The sequence below is a fragment of the Salmo trutta genome, chromosome 7 (assembly GCF_901001165.1).
Source record: "Salmo trutta chromosome 7, fSalTru1.1, whole genome shotgun sequence".
Classification (NCBI taxonomy): domain Eukaryota; kingdom Metazoa; phylum Chordata; class Actinopteri; order Salmoniformes; family Salmonidae; genus Salmo; species Salmo trutta.
The window spans coordinates 47,423,442-47,444,655 of NC_042963.1; the positions used below are offsets into that span (position 1 = coordinate 47,423,442).

Below are 21,214 nucleotides of genomic sequence, written 5' to 3' on the forward strand. Positions count from 1 at the left end.
TATCTACCTCTCTCTCTCTCTCTCCTCTATCTACCCTCTCTCTCTCTCTCTCCTCTATCTACCCTCTCTCTCTCTCTCTCTCCTCTATCTCCCTCTCTCCTCTCTCTTCTCTCTACCCTCTCTCTCCTCTCTCTTCTCTCTACCCTCTCTCTCCTCTCTCTTCTCACTACCCTCTCTCTCCTCTCTCTTCTCACTACCCTCTCTCTCCTCTCTCTTCTCTCTACCCTCTCTCTCCTCTATCTCCCCTCTCTCTCCTCTATCTACCCTCTCTCTCTCCTCTATCTACCCTCTCTCTCTCTCTCTCTTCTTTTTACCCCCTCTCTCTCTCCTCCTCTATCTACCTCCTATCCCCCTATACCTTTTCTATCTACCCCCTCTCTCTCCTCTATCTACCCTTTCCCCCCTCTATCTACCCCCTTTCTCTCTCTCCGTTATCTACACTCTCTCTCTCCTGTATCTACCCTCTCTCTCTCCCCCCGTCTCCATCTCACTCGCATTCATATGGTGAGGTTTGAACCATCACATAGGCTAAATGTCAGGGAAATGATGGAGCCGTAAAGAAGTTTTGATCACTGTTGTAGGAAATGTATTGTTTGATGTTGTCTAAATTGGGACAATTGGGTTATGTTACTTATCACACAAGGCTTGTAGTACCTCATGTACTAGGGCATCAAAATCAACTACCATGATACCACTTCTCACCTGATGCATTCTGTGTACGCCTTTGTTGGCATCATGCTTGTTTATAATAATACATGACGGTCTATTGTCTCACCTCCTGGCCCTCTTCAGTTTGGAAGAAAGCTGGGACAGTGAAGTGCCTGTAGTGTTATTAGTGATTGACCCTTAGCCAAGGAACAGGCCAGGGAACATTTACTACAGGAAGTACTGTATGTCTGTAGGAGCTGTGTTACGGTCATGGGTAGATAAGATGCAGCTTATGTCAAATTGATGTAAAAAATTGAAGTGTTTTCCATTTTAGCTAACCGTAACCCTTTTCGTTTTAATATAATTATCCTAACCTGCTTTATCCTAATCTGCTTTCAAATGTCAATTCTGGTCAATTCTGACATAAGCTGTATACTATCTAGTCAAAACCCTGTGTTACATGTCAAGTCATCACTACTAAAACACTCAGACACCAACAACATTTCACAACAAACGCTCACATTTGTCAAAAAACAATCTGTCAGGGAGCCAGTTGGCAAACTCAGACAGTACACATTCAGGCTGTCTGAATTTACTGCCTATTATATAATGCTAGAATCTAGCAGGTAGATGCCTGAGTTATGGGGTTATGGCATGCTTATGAGTAGCTATAAGTGCTTATGTAGAAGGTCATAGGAAGTGTTGCTGGAATAACATTATCAATTGACTTAAGCTCCTTGATATTGGATGCAGCATTATGCAAGCTAACAGCAGCTAGCTCATTGGCTGGCCTTATAGTGACTCTAATATTTTTGACTACAGTACTTCTAAATATTTTTGCGTCATTCACAGCAGGGGGAATGCTCAAATGTGTGTGTGTGTGTGTGTGCCACAGACACACACATTCAGACAGTGAGCCGATGGAAGGCCGTAATAATCAATTACCCGCGGGGAGGGAGTGCTGTGACAGGAGAGGATGAGGCTGGGGAGAGGATGAGGCTGGGGAGAGGATGAGGCTGGGGAGAGGATGAGGCTGGGGAGGGGAGAGGGGAGGAGGCTGGGGAGAGGAGGAGGCTGGGGAGGGGAGAGAGGAGGAGGCTGGGGAGGGGAGAGGAGGAGGCTGGGGAGGGGAGGAGGCTAGGGAGAGGAGGAGGCTGGGGAGGGGAGAGAGGAGGAGGCTGGGGAGAGGAGGAGGCTGGGGAGAGGAGGAGGCTGGGGAGAGGAGGAGGCTGGGGGAGGGGAGAGGAGAAGGCTGGGGGAGAGGAGAGGAGGAGGCTGGGGAGGGGAGAGAGGAGGAGGCTGGGGAGGGGAGAGGAGGAGGCTGGGGAGGGGAGGAGGCTGGGGAGAGGAGGAGGCTGGGGAGGGGAGAGAGGAGGAGGCTGGGGAGAGGAGGAGGCTGGGGAGAGGAGGAGGCTGGGGAGGGGAGAGGAGGAGGCTGGGGGAGAGGAGAGGAGGAGGCTGGGGAGAGGAGAGGAGGAGGCTGGGGGAGAGGAGAGGAGGAGGCTGGGGAGAGGAGAGGAGGAGGCTGGGGAGAGGAGAGGAGGAGGCTGGGGAGAGGAGAGGAGGAGGCTGGGGAGAGGAGAGGAGGAGGCTGGGGAGAGGAGAGGAGGAGGCTGGGGAGGGGAGAGGAGGAGGCTGGGGAGGGGAGAGGAGGAGGCTGGGGAGAGGAGAGGAGGAGGCTGAGGGAGAGGAGAGGAGAGGAGGAGGCTGGGGGAGAGATTTGGCGGCGGCAGCAGCAACAGCAGAATGTAATTTCCTGCCCCTCATCCTCATCCGCCTGGTAATGCCATGTTAATAGCTTCCTGCTCTGATGCATTACGGCACTGCTCGCTGCCTGCCCTCTGCCTGCCGCCCGCCTCGCTCATCTGTGTCACACACACACACCACAATTTGTATCTGCCACAGCCCGCCAGCTACTATTAGTCTACAAGGCTGACCTGAACCCAGCACTGTCTGCAACATGCAACCCACACACACTGTATCTACTGTGTGTGTGTGTGTGTTTGCCTTTTTATGTAATACCACTCCCCCTCATCTCTCGTTCTCTCTTCTGCTGTGGCAGACGTGGTATTGTTATTGAAAAGCATCTAAAGATGGGTGTCTACCAAAAGCTTGAGACAGTTTGTTCCTATGTGCTTTGTGAATTCTAGGTAAAGCTTCTGGTTAGCTTCTAATATGGAATAGTGTCCACTTATTACATTAATGTTTATATAGATGTTTTTATGCATAACGTACATCCTATTGTCAAGTTTGGTACGTTAGCATTGAGGCATTATGACAACATCTTGATGTACAATGAATACAATACTATCTGCACTAAAACTCTTGATTTTTTTGCTGTCAGAGTAGCCAACCTGACATGCAACACATCACAGGCTTGGAGCAGGCTGAGGCTCAGCAAACGGGCTGTTATGTCATTGTTGTTGGATTTGAAATGCACTCCACGGTATGATTTAAACAGCACAGCAGTCACTGACAACGAGTATGACTCACACCTCTTTCTCTCTAGTTTGTCACTACATTATTACCCTTTTTCAACCTATATAGGTGATAGATAGATGGATACACTCACAGAATGAGACCTGTGTGTGTGTGTGTGTGTGTGTGTGTGTGTGAGACAACTCAGCCTCTGATATTCCTGGTGTGTTTGCGTGAGACTGGCGAGCGGGGGTGGCGCCCTGCAGGAGGTTTAACCTCCACTTCCCTTTACGATGACTCGTCATTGGCGTACTGTTATGTTCGAAAGACCAGGATGCTGGGTTGGTGTCCTCTGGATCCCTGCTACACACACAGTCACAACCAAACACCTAGGGTATGTCTCAAATGGCACGCGATTCACTATATAGTGCGCTACATTTGACCAGGGCCCATCCAAAGTAGTGCACTATATATGAAATAGAGTGGTGTTTCGTACACCATCACACTGAAACATCTATTAGAAATCTGCCGCCAGTGGCATATCAACAACACCATAACAACCGCTCCGACCAAACGAGGTTATTGAATGAATGAGCTGAAATGAGCTTGGATTAGTCTCTGCTGCACAGAGACCTGTCTCATTAACTTTTAACACTCTGACCTCTGTCAACGGCACACAAACATCAACAATAACGACCGCTACAATTTGAAGTGAAGCAATAGGCTACCTGGTGAATGTTTTGAAAGCAGCCATTTCTAGGTATGCACTCCATATCCTGTCCTTTTTTAACCTGCACCTCTGTATGGTTAACTTCATACATGTTAACAATGGCAGCCTTAGACACAACTATACAACTGAACCCATGTAGCTATTGAGTAGCATACAGTACTGTTAATCCTAGTTGCACCAATCCCTTCTTCTTGAACCATGACTGGCCGACGCGTGCCTGGCCGACGCGTGCCTGGCCGACGCGTGCCTGGCCGACGCGTGACTGGCCGACGCGTGACTGGCCGACGCGTGACTGGCCGACGCGTGCCTGGCCGACGCGTGCCTGGCCGACGCGTGCCTGGCCGACAGTTGACAACTGGATACACTATATATACAAAAGTATGTGGACACCCCTTCAAATTAGTGGATTCGACTATTTCAGCCATACCCGTTGCTGACAGGTATAAAATCGAGCACTCAGCCATACAATGTTCATATACCAACATTGGCAGTAGAATGGCCTTACTGAAAAGCTCAGTGCCTTTCAATGTGGCACAATCATAGGATGCCACCTTTCCAACAAGTCAGTTCCTCAGATTTCTGCCCTGCTAGAGCTGTCCGTGCTGTTATTGTGAAGTGGAAATGTTGAGGCGCAACAACGGCTCAGCTGCGAAGTGGTAGGCCACACAAGCTCACAGAACGGGTCCGCCAAGTGCTGAAGAGCTTAGCGCCTAAAAATCGTCTGTCCTCGGTTGCAATACTCACTACCGAGTTCTAAACTGCACAAGAACTGTTCGTCGGGAGCGTCATGAAATGGGTTTCCATGGCCGAGCAGCCTCACACAAGCCTAAGATCACCATGCGCAATGTCAAGCGTCGGCTGGAGTGGTGTAAAGTGTTCTCTAGAATGAAGAATCACGCTTCACCATCTGTCAGTCCGACGGACAAATACGGATTTGACGGATGCCAGGAGAACGCTACCTTTCGACTGCATAGTGCAAGTCTAAAGTTTGGTGGAGGAATAATGGTCTGGGGCTGTTTGTCATGGTTCTGGCTAGGTCCCTTAGTTCCAGTGAAGGGAACTCTTAATGCTACAGCATACAATTACATTCTAGATGATTCTGTGCTTCCAACTTTGTGGCAACAGTTTGAGGAAGGGCCTTTCCTGTTTCAGCATGACAATGCCCCCGTGCACAAAGCGAGGTCCATGCAGAAATGGTTTGTCGAGATTGGTGTGGAAGAACTTGACTGGCCTGCACAGAGCCCTGACCTCAACCCCATCAAACATCTTTGGGATGAATTGGATTGCCGGCTGCGAGCCAGGCCCAATCGCTCAACATCAGTGCCCAACCTCACTAATGCTCTTGTGGCTGAATGGAAGCAAGTACCTGCAGCAATGTTCCAACATTTAGTGGAAAGCCTTCCCAGAAGAGTGGAGCATAGCAGCAAAGGGGGGTCAAACTCCATATTTAATGCCCATGATTTTGGAATGAGATGTTAGAAGAGCAGGTGTCCACATACTTTTGCTCATGTTCTGTATAAACCTGAACAATAACGATTACAATTCAACACAAATGACTAGCTCTGGATTGAAGAGCTGTGATGAGGTCTGGGTGGGTTGCCACGGTTATTTAGCAGCGCTCAAATCCACATCAGGACTCGTCCGCAAGTGTGCATACATCTTAGAGAGAGAATTGAATGGAGGGGTTGGTTCTGATGTTGAGAAGAGCAGCGTAATAATAGTCCACCTCGTTCCCTGGTAGCACTAACAACGGTTCTATCACCATAACAACGCTGCAAATGGGTAACATAACAGCCTGTATCGCTTTGTCTCAGGACAGATGCATGTTATGCTGTTACACAATATAAATGACAACAGCTGAACAATTTAGCATAGATCACAATGTCATAGCAAATCTCCATTATGTCCATGCAGTGTTGCTACATAAATGTTACATTAAGGTTGATATTTGGTTGTGTTAATGCATTTCTCTCTCTGCAGGACGGTTCGTTGCTTCAGTAGCACATGATCATGCCCGCCTCTCTTTTCATATTACTGGACTGCTCCATAGCTTTGCTAGCACAGTAACACATGGAACATGCTTACAGCGGTACCAGTAAAGCACCGAGACACATTCAGAGAAGCATACTCCTCCACGCCTTCGCTGTGTTTCCAGTGTTGTATCTGTAGTGTCTGTTCCCTGTTGGTGATGAGTCATCAGTCTTCTCTCAGTAGGAAGGGGTGACATATCTCATCCCTCCTTCCTCCACAACTGGGTCAGAATGCCTGTTTTCACCTCTTTGCCTCATCTGTTCTCCCTTGTGTTTGTCTGTCTGTCTGCATCTCTTCTGCCAAGATTCCCCCTCTCGCTCTCTCTTCCCTTCTCTCCTTCCTTTCCTATTCACGTCTCCGCTCCTTTTCAGGAATACTTTATCAATCTTTCTCTACTGTTCGCCATGTTGCCTTGGCGTCAGAGTTCCCTTCACAGCATTTTGTCTTGTCAGAGTTTTAGGTAGCCTATAGGGCAGCTTCGAGCATTTGTTATTATTTGCAATATGGAGATAAATACTAAGGATACTTGTTATAGATAAAAGAGGATGGTTACAATTTAAAGAGGGAGTGTGTGTGTGTGTGTGTGTGTGTGTGCGTGCGTGCGTGCGTGCGTGCGTGCGTGCGTGCGTCTGAGATGGCGATACCACTCCACCTGTCATTGAACCTTGACGGCTCAGTCAGTGCTGTTTTTATTACCGGGGCCGGTTGTTCACTGTTCCCATTCTCCCTCCATGCCCCGTGCTACCTCCCTCGACCTGGTTACAATCACAACATGACATAACCACTTAGTTGCACAGCAGAGTTGCTTATAAAATGCAGTGCTGTCTTTTTTTTAATTTTTTTTATGGCATCTGTGGAACAGGATATTTGAGCTCATGTGTGGGAGGACTCATTTCAGATGTCTGAGGCGAGAGGGAGGGAGAGAAAAGAGATACAGACTGAAAGAGGGAGGGATGGGGTGAGGGGAAGAGAGAGGGATAAAGAGGAAGTGGCCTCTTCTTCACAGCCACAAGACCCACCTCCGGTTTCCTCTTCTTTCAAAACAAGCTTTTCAACAGAATAATAAACTTCATAAAACACAGACACAATATCAAGTTAGATCACATCTGCTGGAGATGTTTTGTGTTTGGGAGGGAGGGAGATTGAGATAAGGGAGCTAGATTTAAATGTATACAGTTTAGTGTGCGTGAGAAGGAAAGTGTGTGTGTGAGAGAATTTGTCTGTGTATATGCACACGGTTGTATTTGTGCGCTTATGTTTGCATGACAGAGGATGAGGGCAATGGGTAGCCTAGCTGTACTGTAAAAGGATCCCTCCATCCGCTCTGCTGCCCAGGCTGTTAATATGTAGAGCCCAACAGGAAATAGAGCTTTATAGCTCTCTGAGCCTCACCTGACTAGGTGACAGGGGACAGCTGTGGCTTGTCCCAACACAGGAAATGGCCTACTTTAACAGGACACCATATTTTGATATCACCCCAGCAGTCAGCCAGCCAGCCAGAACTATGACTGTATCTCAAAATGGCACCCTATTCCCTACATAGTGAACTACTTTTGACTAAAATCCTATGGGCTCTGGTCAAAAGTAGTAGGGAATATGGTACCATTTGGGAATGCAGACCATAAGGCTGTTTATTCACCCTGGGGTGACCACTTCCTTGTTATGCAGTCTAAATAAAAATCCACTAACGGCAGGACAAGAGAAACTTAGTGCGTTGTTGTTGTGTTAGCTAAAATGAGATAGAGATTTTGTACTGCATTACAGATATTATATAGCAAGGTTAGTTAATGAAGGATATGTTGGGCACTAATATGAACAAAGCACGCTAAGCAGCCTAGTTGCACATGGTTCTATTCCCCTGGCCATCTTATCCTGATGGTAGCTGAAAACATGGTAAAGTTAGTGTGTATCCTGATGGTAGCTGAAAACATGGTAAAGTTAGTGTGTATCCTGATGGTAGCTGAAAACATGGTAAAGTTAGTGTGTATCCTGATGGTAGCATAACACATGGTAAAGTTAGTGTGTGGGTGAGAAGAGGGATCAGTCTCTGAATGGCGGTTGGTTGGTGGTAGGTTAAATAAAGAAAAAACTATGCTTTAAAAATCCGTGAATGTAGAATTATTGCGCAATTTGTATACTGCTACATTGAGGTTTTTTTCTTCCATTATTTTTATCTGCCGGTAGGCCCTAAAGCTGAGGCTACGTACTAACTGTAGCATGTCAAATACACACCAATTGACAAATGCTTTTGGGAACTTGGTCATGAAAAGTTTACGTCGATCCACTGAGGCAAAAGGGAAAATGTAGGAGTTTAATTCAATAAGAGAAAAGCTGTGAAATGGAGAGTTCAAAATAAATAGAAGGAAGGGCCAGAACATTAGTCTAATGTTTGGTGAAGTGGTAAAAGATGACAATAGCTATGCTGGCTATGTTGTGTGATGATTGTGATTCGCTATACAAATTCGACAGTCACAAGACAGGGTCTTCAAAATGACACGTCAAGTGAACTGTACCGTTCAGATGGGTTAAATGGAATAGTAGCCTAACTGAAATCTGGACACCGACTGCAGGTCTATAACCTCTCACATAGCCTAATATTATAATAACTCCTGCAGAATTAAGCATTTCTTGCAGTCAAATTATACACCTAATGTAAAAAATACAATGTATTTCTTTAATCTTGAGAGAATGAGTGTGCATTTAGGGACCATCTGTAAAGGTGGTATCTTTATCAGCATCATAAACGCTGATAGTATTTCAACCACACAAAATATGTATCTAAGCCGAAGAAATCACGTTGGGACGTTTCAATAGCTTTTAATTTCCTTAAAACCGCTCAAACCGATGTCACTTGGACATTTTACATGGAAAATGTTTCCTATTTTTAATTATTTAGCATTTTCTCCCCGGTCCCTAAACGTCTTTTTTTTTCACCTTTATTTAACCAGGTAGGCTAGTTGAGAACAAGTTCTCATTTACAACTGCGACCTGGCCAAGATAAAGCAAAGCAGTGCAACAACAACACAGAGTTACACATGGAATAAACAAGCGTACAGTCAATAACACAATATAAAAAAAAGTCTATATACAGTGTGTGCAAATGGCATGAGGAGGTAAGGCAATAAATAGGCCATAGTAGCAAAGTAATTACAATTAAACAGATGAACACTGGAGTGATGGATGAGCAGATGATGATGAGCAGATGATGGTGTGTAAGTAGTGATACTGGTGGGCAAAAGAGCAGCAAAGTAAATAAAAACAATATGGGGATGAGGTAGGTAGATTGGGTGGGCTATTTACAGATGGACTATGTACAGCTGCAGCGATCGGTTAGCTGCTCAGATAGCTGATGTTTAAAGTTAGTGAGGGAAATGTAAGTCTCCAGCTTCAGCAATTATTATTATTTTTTTTATTTTTATTATTTGCTAGGTAAAGCGGTTGGTTGGTGGTAGACTTATAGATGACCTGGAGCCAGTGGGTCTGGCGACGAAAATGTAGTGAGGGCCAGCCGACTAGAGCATATAGGTCGCAGTGGTAGGTGGTATAAGGCGCTTTGGTAACAAAACGGATAGCACTGTGATAGACTACATCCAATTTGCTGAGTAGAGTGTTGGAGGCTATTTTGTAGATGACATCGCCGAAGTCGAGGATCGGTAGGATAGTCAGTTTTACGACTGTTGTTGCGAAATAGAAAGTCGATTCTAGATTTGATTTTGGATTGGAGATGTTTGATATGAGTCTGGAAGGAGAGTTTACAGTCTAGCCAGACACCTAGGTATTTGTAGTTGTCCACGTATTCTAGGTCAGAACCATCCAGAGTAGTGATGCTGGTCGGGCGGGCGGGTGCGGGCAGCGAACGGTTGAAAAGCATGCATTTGGTTTTACTAGCGTTTTAAGAGCAGTTGGAGGCCACGGAAGGAGTGTTGTATGACATTGAAGCTCGTTTGGAGGTTAGTTAACAGTGTCCAAAGAAGGGCCAGATGTATACAGAATGGTGTCGTCTGCATAGAGGTGGATCAGGGAATCACCCGCAGCAAGAGCGACATCGTTGATAAATACAGAGAAAAGAGTTGGCCCGAGAATTGAACCCTGTGGCACCCCCATAGAGACTTCCAGAGGTCCGGACAACAGGCCCTACGATTTGACACACTGAACTCTGTCTGCGAAGTAGTTGGTGAACCAGGCGAGGCAGTCATTTGAGAAACCAAGCCTATTGAGTCTGCCGATGAGAATACGGTGATTGACAGTGTCGAAAGCCTTGGCCAGGTCGATGAAGACGGCTGCACAGTACTGTCTTTTATCGATGGCGGTTATGATATTGTTTAGTACCTTGAGCGTGGCTGAGGTGCACCCATGACCGGCTCGGAAACCGGATTTCACAGCAGAGAAGGTACGGTAGGATTCTAAATGGTCAGTTAGCTGTTTATTAACTTGGCTTTCAAAGACTTTAGGAAGGCAGGGCAGGGTGGATTTAGGTCTATAACAGTTTGGGTCTAGAGTGTCACCCCCTTTGAAGAGGGGGATGACCGCGGCAGCTTTCCAATCTTTAGGGATCTTGGATGATACGAAAGAAAGGTCGAACAGACTAGTAAAAGGCAAGAGAAGCAGAGATAAAAGAGAAAACAAACTTTACCGATAATTCTATTGATTTATTACATTATTCTGGTGCGTAAGAGTTTACTTAGTCTTCTAGAGCAACAAGCACTGACCGACGAGAAGCTGCCTATACCTAATTATAGACAAGATTACGTTATAAGCAGAAACAGACTTATCTAAAAAGGCCTGTCAAACCATCCGTATTTTCTATGTTCGCAGGTTAGGGTCGGGTGCTGGCCTCAGATTTTCACAGAATCGGGCTGTAGCAACTGCGGGTGAACAAACAGCTGACCCGCGTATCTCTCACACACACACACACACACACACACACACACACACACACACACACACACACACACACACACACACACACACACAGACTGAGGCCAGAGAGCAGACTTAAGTCTTTTAGCCTGGCCCGCCAGCTCCCCTCCAGCAGCCCTTGGTTCAAATATTATTTGAACTACTTTAGCTGGAGTTGATTGAGCTTGCCTGTTGCATTGGAACCAATAGAAAAATCCCGAAAGTGCTAACTCTGCCCACCTAGCACTACAGGTGGGCTAAAACAGTTGTTAAGAAACATGTTGTTTTTTTTGTTTTTTTTACACATGGTCCCCTTTCCAGCATTGGGGAACATCCCGCGTGCCACGTCAATTTCGATGGGCAGAAGTACTGTTCATGACACAAACTGTTTACACCCATCTTGTTGGTGGAGGGAATTTTGCAGGTTTAAAGCTTATTTCCTGCTGTTCTACACATTTTGTCATGGGGTGCAAAGAAAATGTTGCGGTTTTAAAGCACATTTCTTGTAAGTCTATACATTTTGCCATGTCTAATGTGTATTCATGTGATATTTGAGTGACAAAAAAAAGTTTAAAAGGTAGCTGACATGGGCTAGTTAATTTAGACATTTCTGACAAGTTATTAATAGAAACGACTAACATGACAAGAGGAACTGATAATGCACTACCCAATTTTGAAATTGCACCTTGTTTAAAGCCGGACTTGGCACCGTCCTCAAACCCCCCCCCCCCCCCCCAATGGGATGCGCCCCAAAGTTTGTGAACTACCAGGCTAAAACAAATGCTCAAGTATTTGAAAGACACAAAATAGTATTTGAACCCAGGTACTCATTGCTATGAACTCCCACAAACGCTTTAATCTCCAAGACTCATGAAGGAAGATGGTCAAAATGACTGCAGTGTGTGAGACAGAACCTGGGCGGGGGTCAGGGGAGATAATGCCTCCTTTGATTTCCATAAGGAGTTCAAATCCAAATTAAAGTGTGTTGTTCGCGTACATAGTTTAGCAGATGTTATAGCGGGTTCATTGAAATGCTTTTTACTAGATCTTAACAGTGCAGTAAAATGTCAAACAAATGCACAAATAATAAATATTCAAAAACTAGAAAAAATAAATCAAGAATGTCAGAACGAATCCAATTAACAACCCATTTCCTTGTTCTCTGAGGCTGACTAATGGTGTTACCATGGTATCCTGTGACGAGGAAATGTTCTCTTCCCCATCAGCAGGCGGACAGAGAGTAGCGGCCCTCTGCTCTACTCGCCTATGTGTTTATAGGGGAACGGAATGGAGAAATGTGGACTGAGGACACGCGCGCAAGCGCGCGCACACACACGAAACCTTGCATTTTCTCTTTTTATTATCTGTGTATGATATACTGTACCAGTAAAAAGTTTGGACACACCTACTCATTCAAGGGTTTTTCTTTATTTTTATTATTTTCTACCTTGTAGTGTAATAGTGAAGACATCAAAACTATGAAATAACACATGGACTTATCCCAAATCTTCAATTGGGTTGAGGTCAGGTGATTGTGGAGGCCAGTTCATCTGATGCAGCACTCCATCACTCTCCTTCTTGGTCAAATAGCCCTTACACAGCCTGGAGGTGAGTTGGGTTGTTGTCCTGTTCAAAAACAACTGATAGAGGGACTTAGCGCAAACCAGATGGGATGGAGTATTGCTGCAGAATGCTGTGGTAGCCATGCTGGTTAAGTTTGCCTTGAACTCTAAATCACTGACTGTGTCACCAGCAAAGCACCATCACACCACCACCTCCATGCTTCATAGTGGGAACCACACATGCAGAGATCATCCGTTCACCTACTCTGCGTCTCAGAAAGACACAGCGGTTGGAACCAAAAATCCCAAATTTGGACTCATCAGACCAAAAGACAGATTTCCACCGGTCTAATGCCCATTGCTCGTGTTTCTTGGCCCAAGAAAGTCGCTTCTTCTTATTGGTGTCCTTTAGTAGTTGTTTCTTTGCAGAAATTTGACCATGAAGGCCTGATTCACGCAGTCTCCTCTGAACAGTTGATGTTGAGATGTCTGTTACTTGAACTCTGTGAAGCATTTATTTGGCAGTCCTCATGCAAGCTAGTTTCATCAAAGCGCTTGATGGTTTTTGCGACTGCACTTGAAGAAACTTTCAAAGTTCAACTTTTTCTTGGATTGACTGACCTTGATGTCTTAAAGTAATGATGGACTGTCATTTCTCTTTGCTTATTTGAGCTGTTCTTGCCATAATATGGACTTGGTTTTTTACCAAATAGGGCTATCTTCTGTAAACCACCCCTATCTTGTCACAACACAACTGATTGGTTCAAACGCATTGAGGAAAGAAATTCCCCGAATTAACTTTTAACAAGGAACACTTGTTAATTGAAATGCATTCCAGGTGACTACCTCATGAAGCTGGTTGAGAGAATGCCAAGTGTGCAACGCTGTCAAGGCAAAGGGTGGCTACTTTTAAGAATCTCAAATATATTCTGTGTGTGTGTGTGTGTGTTTATCTATTTTCCTTTTAATGTATCTAACAACACTTTAGTCAGCAACCCAATCAAACTAGTTTGGTAACATGGCATGTTAGCTGTCTAAATCCACAAGAGAAAGTAAGAAATCAACTTACCCCCCCTAACAACACCACTATAATTGTATATTTCCTGTACTATATATCACACGGCAACAACAGATACAGCCTATAACAATTATTCTGATTGGCCTATTGTTTCTTCTCTCTCAGACCACTCTGCTGGAGTAGCTCATAAATATACCATGAGTCCCAAATGGCACCCTATTCCCTTTATAGTGCATTTCTTTAGACCAGTGCCCATAGGGTACTCATCAAAAGTAGTGCAGTACATAGGGAATAGTCTGCCATTTTAGACATACTCATTTCTAATCGTCTGGGTGAGATGGAGAGGCTGGTTAGTGGCTGGCGAGGACGGGGATAAATGAATTGGTCGTTGGCATTAATTGAGTACGCTGCTGGCGCTGGGTGTCCACCTGTGTCCACTTCAAAATCTGGGACAGTGTGTTCACTGTAGACAGAGTGGCATGACCTTGTATGGGCTGAAGATGCTGCTAATGGAAACATCACAAGCCTTTTAATAAAACAAAATGTATCTAATATTGCTATACATTATCCGTTTCTGAGAATAGACTCTGTCAATGATACTTGCTTAGGAAACTGATATTAAAACAGTACTCTTACCCTTTACCGACAGGTATGTTACAGAATATTATGCCAGCCCTTCTGTAATAGTAACAGATTTAGTTGCCAACCTCAGGATTTAAGTTTTCATAATATTACATACTAACACTGTGGTATCAGACCAAGTGTTACAGTGGTATCAGACAGACGGTGCCCCAGCTCTGTTATCTATCTGGGAATGGTTCTGTAGTTTGATTAAAGTTTCTGTTCGCCCACTCTTCTCCCACCGACCAAACGAACAGACAGCCGAGCTGGCAGAATGCCACCGATGGCCTTGCTTGCTGTGGCAATGAGCCGTGTCTCGCCGTTCCACATGACATGGCAAACGAGCACAGTGTGTGTGTGTTACAGTGATTGACACATGGTATGTTGCCTCTTAATGTCTGATTGCTCTTCAACTTCCTGCAAGAGAAAGGAAAGACACAAGAGGAAGCGAAAAGAGAGATGGATGGAGTCAGGTCTGGGTCTGCTGAGCATTAATGAACACAACAGATGTTGCCCAGATGCGGCCCAGGGGGGTCAGAGAGAGAGAAACCGAGAGAGAGGGGGAGAAAAAAGGAGGGGAAAAGCGAGATAGAAAGGAGTCCAGTTGGAGTCCGTCTTCACACACTGACAGCTTTGTTCACTTCCAGTCAGGACCAAGCCCTCCTTACTCTCCCTTCCACCCTCTTCTCACCCCCCCCCAGACTCTTTGATGTAAGTGCACAGGAAACAAGGCAGGAATCGATTCCTCCATGCATTAAGCCCCCACTCACCACCACCTTCCTCTCCTCTTGTCTCATTCCTTCTCTTTTTCATCTCTATCTCCTCGCCCCTGTACCTCCCCATACCCTGCCCAGGAAGCTCGCTAGCACGTTGTATGTGTCTGTGTATTGTATGGGGCAGTTGGAGCACAGGGACACATCTTGTCTGTATCTTTGTCTGTGTGTTGGAGCAACATTGTAGATCGTGTTGATCCTTGTCTGTCTGCACGGCCTGCTTTGAATAATGAAATTCCTTTTGAAAAAAATCTATGAAATTCAATGATTTACTGTAACTACGGGGTGCAGCTAGTTTCTATTGTTTACCTTGGTTCAGGAGGTATGGATTTGGTCTCAGAATATGTAGTAAAGTTCTCCAACTCGTTGACCCTGTTTTTTAACTGTTTGCCTGTTTTTTTTTTTTTAGGAGCAAGCCAATACGATGAGTCCTTCTCCCCAAGTCTATCAGGTCATAACCGCTCAAGTGAACAAATAAAATGTAATTTGTCACATGCTGTCGACTAACAGCAAAATGCTTACTTACAGGCCCTTACCAGCAAAGCAGATAAAAATATAGAAAAATAATAACACAAGAAATAAATACACAATGAGTATCTATAACTTGGCTATATACACATGTACCAGTACTGAGTTGATGTGCAGGAGGTAATTGAGGGCGTGCTCAGCCCTCCCTTTCCTGTAGTCCACGATCAACTCTGTTGTCTTGTTGAGGGAGAGGTTATTGTCCTGGCACCACACTGCCAGGTCACTGACCTCTATCGCTATAGGCGGTCTCATCGTCGTCCGTGATCAGGCCTACCACCGTCGTGTCGTCATCAAGCTTAATAATGATGTTGGAGTCGTGCGTAGCCACGCAGTCGTGGGTAAACAGGGAGTACTGGAGGGGACTAAGCACGCACCCCGAGAGGCCCCTGTGTTGAAGGTCAGCATGGCGGATGTGTTGTTGCTAACCTTTACCACCTTAGGGCGGCCCATTAGGAAGTCCAGGATTCAGTTGCAGAGGGAGGTGTTCAGTCCCAGGGTGATGAGCTTGAAGGGCACTATTGTATTGAACGCTGAGCTGTAGTCAATGAACAGCATGCTCATGTAGGTGTTCCTCTTGTCCAGGTGGGAGGAGAGCAGTGTGGAGTGGATCTCTTGGGGCGATTTGGAATGGGTCCAGGTTTCTGGGATGATGGTGTTGATGTGAGCCATGACCAGCCTTTCAAAGCATTTCATGGCTATGGACGTGAGTGCTACGTGGGGGTGGTAGTCTTTTAGACATGTTACCTCTACTTTCCTCTACTTTAAAAACATTATTGGCCAGAGGGAGGGATGTAGAGTGGGAGGGGAGAGTGAGGGGGAGAGACTGGCTAGGCTTTACAGCTTATAGGATTCATGAACTAACACATTTTCCATGTTTTGTCATTAGCATTACGGTTGTAACCACTTCCTCTATGTCAGGGCTTCCCATCTGGCAGCAGTCAGGGCTTCCCAACTGGCAGCAGTCAGGGCTTCCCAACTGGCAGGAGTCAGGGCTTCCCAACTGGCAGGAGTCAGGGCTTCCCAACTGGCAGCAGTCAGGGCTTCCCAACTGGCAGCAGTCAGGGCTTCCCAACTGGCAGCAGTCAGGGCTTCCCATCTGGCAGCAGTCAGGGCTTCCCAACTGGCAGCAGTCAGGGCTTCCCAACTGGCAGCAGTCAGGGCTTCCCAACTGGCAGCAGTCAGGGCTTCCCAACTGGCAGGAGTCAGGGCTTCCCAACTGGCAGCAGTCAGGGCTTCCCAACTGGCAGCAGTCAGGGCTTCCCAACTGGCAGCAGTCAGGGCTTCCCAACTGGCAGCAGTCAGGGCTTCCCAACTGGCAGCAGTCAGGGCTTCCCAACTGGCAGGAGTCAGGGCTTCCCAACTGGCAGGAGTCAGGGCGTCCCAACTGGCAGCCCATGGGTGATTTTATTTGGCCCCCCAAGTTTTTTGAGCAAAAAGTTACATTGTAATTGTTTATTGTTTTATTGTTGGAAATAAGACTGTAAAAACACCAGCAAATCAGTTATTTTTATTTTGGAAATCTGTTCCAATGTATTCCCCGCGTAATAGAGAGAGACCCTGAGTCTACAAAATATTAGGAACACCTTCCTAATATTGAGTTGTACCTGTGCTTCCCACAGTTGTCAAGTTGGCTGGATGTCCTTTGAGTGGTGGACCATTCTTGATATACACGGGAAACTGTTGAGTATGAAAAACCCAGCAGCGTTGCACTTCTTGACACACTCAAACTGGGCGCCCAGCACCTACAACCATACCCGGTTCAAAGGCACTTCAATATTTTGTATTGCTCGTTCACCCCTTTCATCTACACTGATTTAAGTGGATTTAACAAGTGACATCAATAAGGGATCATAACTTTCACCTGGTCAGTCTGTCATGTAAAGAGCAGGTGTTCCTAATGTTTTGTACACTCAATGTAAATGATCGTATACAAATGTAAGCAAGGTTTGAAATGGTTATATTTTATTCAAATATTATGTCTGTTTGGGTTCTTGCATTAGATTTGCTGTCTACAAATTATTAGTAATTATGTTCTGACCCTCCGCTCATGAAAAATCTGCCCGCGGCTGAATCTAGTTGATGATCTCTGGTCTACGTATTGTCAGTGGGTTGTTGATGATCTCTGGTCTACGTATTGTCAGTGGGTTGTTGATGAACCCGGCTCGATTAAGTTGTCTCATAAAACCAGTCTCTACCTGGTTAATAGCCCTCTCACATGATGTCTACGGAACCAGACCTGCCTGTTGTGAGGTCCTGTTCAGGTCAGAAGTCCCCGCACCAAGTAAAACCTTTGAGTTATAAGTTGCAATGCTTTCCCTCAAATTCAGTTGTGAGGTCCTTAAAGTTAATGTTCACTTCAAAATCAATCAAACCTGGTCAGCTGTTGCATTCACCCTCCCCTCTTTCTTTCAAGGCTGTCAACGGCCATGCAAACAATTTGCCAGCACGGCGGATTGCCAGTACCAGCCTCAACCCCAATGAAGACTGCCACAGTAGTGGACAGGGTTCGACATCTGGGTCCCAGTCTGGGCAGATGGGAGGCAGGAGGGAGGAGGGGGAACAGGGGATGACGTACCCTCTGGAGATGCGCTCAGACCTCCCCATGAACTTCAGCAGCACCCTGGAACGCATCGTCCAGCAGCTTGACGTCCTCACTCAGGTCAGTCCCTTAACTCTTAATCCAAATCTGGCAGCCCTGGCTAAACCACTTCATTTCAACCCCATCTGGCAACTGTAAAATACTTCCCCTTCCATCCCAATCTGGCAACTCAATTGTAATGTTTATGAAAGAACAGCAGATGATACAGAGTTAGATGTAGACAGAAGTTGAAGTGAGTAATGTGTTGACATTGTCGTGAAAGACTTTGTCTAAAACTGGTGTGTGATCCTCTCCTACCCCATAGACTGTCTCTGTGTTGGAAGAACGTCTCACCCTGACGGAGGACAAACTGAAGGAGTGTTTATTCAACCAGAGTCAGATTCTGCTGCAGGTGCGAGGGGAGGAGAGGGTGGAGGAAGAGAGGGAAGGTGAGAGCGGATCCCCTGTCGCCTCAGCCTAAGGTCGCTCACCTCCCTCTCCACAGACACACACTCTTCCCTTTGACGTGTGTGTGTGTGTGTGTGTGTGTGTGTGTGTGTGTGTGTGCGTGCGTGCGTGCCGCTATGGGTTCTTGTACTAGCATTTATTAGTAGAATCTATGCATTATGTCATGTTCTGATGAAGCGCCTGTGTGTATGACCACTGTTGTATAGTGTACGGCATATTTTCTCATGCATTCTTTTTCATACTATGAACTAAATAAATTGAACATATTGCACTGGCATGTCTCCATATGTGTCATTTTTACATCAGCAGTTGCTGTATAAAAGCCCACAAGTATCCAAAACTCACTCTTTTTCATGGTCCATCGACCCAGATCATGGGCTTTTCCACACAAAGTGCTTTACAGTAACCTTGCCTAGACCTCAAATGGCAAGCAGTAGCAGCAGAATCTACAAGTATACAGTCCGTGTCAGTTCCTCTGTGAAGCCAGTGGTCTTGTTGACGTTTCCAGCGACAGTCAAAGATGTGGATAGCACTGGAGCGGCCCCTCTTTATAAGTACATATACAATAAATGTGTGTTCATCTCCATATCTATCTACAGTGCATTCGGAAAGTATTCAGACCCCTTCACTTTTTCCACATTTTGTTACATAAGTCATATTTTAAAACTGATTGTTTTTTTCCCCTCATCAATTTACACACACTACCCCAAAATGACAAAGCAAAAACAAGTTTAGACATTTTTGCAAATGTATTAAAAATGAAAACTGAAATAACATCTACAAAAGTATTCAGACCCTTTACTCAGTACTTTGTTGAAGCACCTTTGGCAGCGATTACAGCCTCGAGTCTTCTTGGGTATAACGCTAAAAGCTTGGCACATCTGTATTTGGGGAGTTTTTCCCATTCTTCTCTGCAGATCCTCTCAAGCTCTATCAGGTTGGATGGGGAGCGTCGCTGCACAGCTATTTTCAGGTCTCTCCAGAGATGTTGGATTGGGTTCAAGTCTGTGCTCTGGTTGGGCCACTCAAGGACATTCAGAGACTAGTCCCGATGCCATCTGCATTGTCTTGGCTGTGTGCTTAGGGTCATTGTCCTGTTAGAAGGTGAACCTTCACCCCAGTCTGTGGTCCTGAGCGCTCTGGAGCAGGTTTTCATCAAGGACCTCTCTGTACTTTGCTCCGTTCATCTTTCCCTCGATCCTGACTAGTCTCCCAGTCCCTGCCGCTGAAAAACATTATGCTGCCACCACCATGCTTCACGGTAGGGATGGTATTGGCCAGGTGATGAGCGGTGCTTTTTCCTCCAGACATGACGCTTGGCATTCAGGCCAAAGAGTTCAATCTTGGTTTCATCAGACCAGAAAATCTTGTTTCTCTTGGTCTGAGAGTCCTTCAGGTGCCTTTTGATAAACTCCAAGCTGGCTGTCATGTGCCTTGTACTGAGGTGTGGCTTCCATCTGGCCTCTCTACCATAAAGGCCTGATTGGTGGAGTGCTGCAGAGATTATTGTCCTTCTGGAAGGTTCTCCCATCTCCACAAAGGAACTAGAGCTCTGTCAGAGTGACCATCGGGTTCTTGGTCACCTCCCTGACAAAGGCCCTTCTCCCCTGATTGCTCAGTTTGGCCGGGGGGACAGCTCTAGGAAGAGTCTTGGTGGTTCCAAACTTCTTCCTTTTAAGAATGATGGAGTCCACTGTGTTCTTGGGGACCTTCAATGCTGCAGACATTTTTGGTAACCTTCCCCAGATCTGTGCCTCAACGCAATCCTGTCTCAGAGCTCTACAGACAATTCCTTCGACCTCATGGCTTGGTTTTTGCTCTGACATGCACTGTGAACTGTGGGACCTTATATAGACTGGTGTGCCTTTCCAAATCAATTGAATTTACCACAGGTGGACTCCAAGTTGTAGAAACACCTTAAGGATGATCAATGGAAACAGGATGCACCTGAGCTCAATTTCGAATCTCATAGCAAACGGTCTTTCAGGTATTTCTGTATATAAAAAAATAAAGTTAGCAAAAGTGAACAGCTTTTGTCATTATGGGGTATTGTGTGTAGGTTGATGAGGAATGTTTTATTTAATACATTATAGAATAAGGCTGCAATGTAACAAAATGTGGAAAAACTAAAAAGGTCTGAATACTTTCTGAATGCACTGTACATGTATGTTTTTAGTCAGTACCTCTGTGAAGTTGGCGTCGTCTTGTTGACGTTTCCAGTGTGACCGAGATGTGGTTCACACTGAGGCGGTCCCTCGCCGGCGGGTGTGGAAGCTGTAAAAAGCCACACAAAGGGGGGCTCTGCGCTTGCTCCTGTTTGGTCTCTGTACCACATCCTTCCTCGTTTCTCTGGTTCCCCCTTCCTTTTATATAAAGTGGTGCAGCCCTTAAAGAGAGAGGGCTGGAGACATGTTTTGGTGTTTTGGGGAGGATTTGGGGTTTCATGCAAAGTTTAGTCAGGCAGATACTACATGCTCTCGCACTCTCTCACTCTGTCTCTTTCTCTCTCTCCCACACTCTCCCTCACACTCAGGTCCTTTGTCCCACTTCCACCTCAGCATGTGCACCGATTGGCTTCATTTCAGTTGGAGAACTTTATGGAGAATTTCTACTAATCCTTACTTCCCCTCAACATTATACTGTAGCAAAAAACACACTCCCACCCGTGTGTGTGTGTGTGTGTGTGTGTGTGTGTGTGTGTGTTATTAGTAGTGTAAACCCATAACTTCCCTTTAATGACTTCCTGTAGGCAGGGCTTCCTGTTGTTGTTGGTGGTTCTCTTTGACACAGATGTTCTTGTTGACTATTAGAATGAATGTTACAAGGCTGTGTGTGTGTGTGTAAGCAAAAAAAGTAACAGCGGCATGCAGGTACATGTATGTGTGATCTAGCTCTTCTATTCTTGTGGGGACCTGAAATCCCCTAAATCCCCACAAGGAT

The 21,214-nt window shown here is 45.7% G+C and overlaps 1 protein-coding gene across 3 annotated transcripts in view; it reads left to right on the forward strand.

Moving 5' to 3' along the window:
• Positions 1-18,548, forward strand: part of poc1b (POC1 centriolar protein B) — a 53,852-nt gene extending 35,304 nt beyond the window's left edge. The window contains exons 11-12 of one of the 3 annotated variants that reach the window (XM_029759189.1): positions 15,811-15,931; positions 17,642-17,816. In XM_029759189.1, coding sequence (XP_029615049.1) covers positions 15,811-15,931; positions 17,642-17,709 — 189 coding nt within the window. In that variant the 3' untranslated portion in view covers positions 17,710-17,816. Of the gene's footprint in view, positions 1-15,810; positions 15,932-17,641; positions 17,888-18,131 lie in introns of those variants that run through there. The other 2 variants (XM_029759188.1, XR_003879028.1) reach the window with 2 other exon arrangements.
• The last annotated feature ends 2,666 nt before the right edge of the window (positions 18,549-21,214 follow it).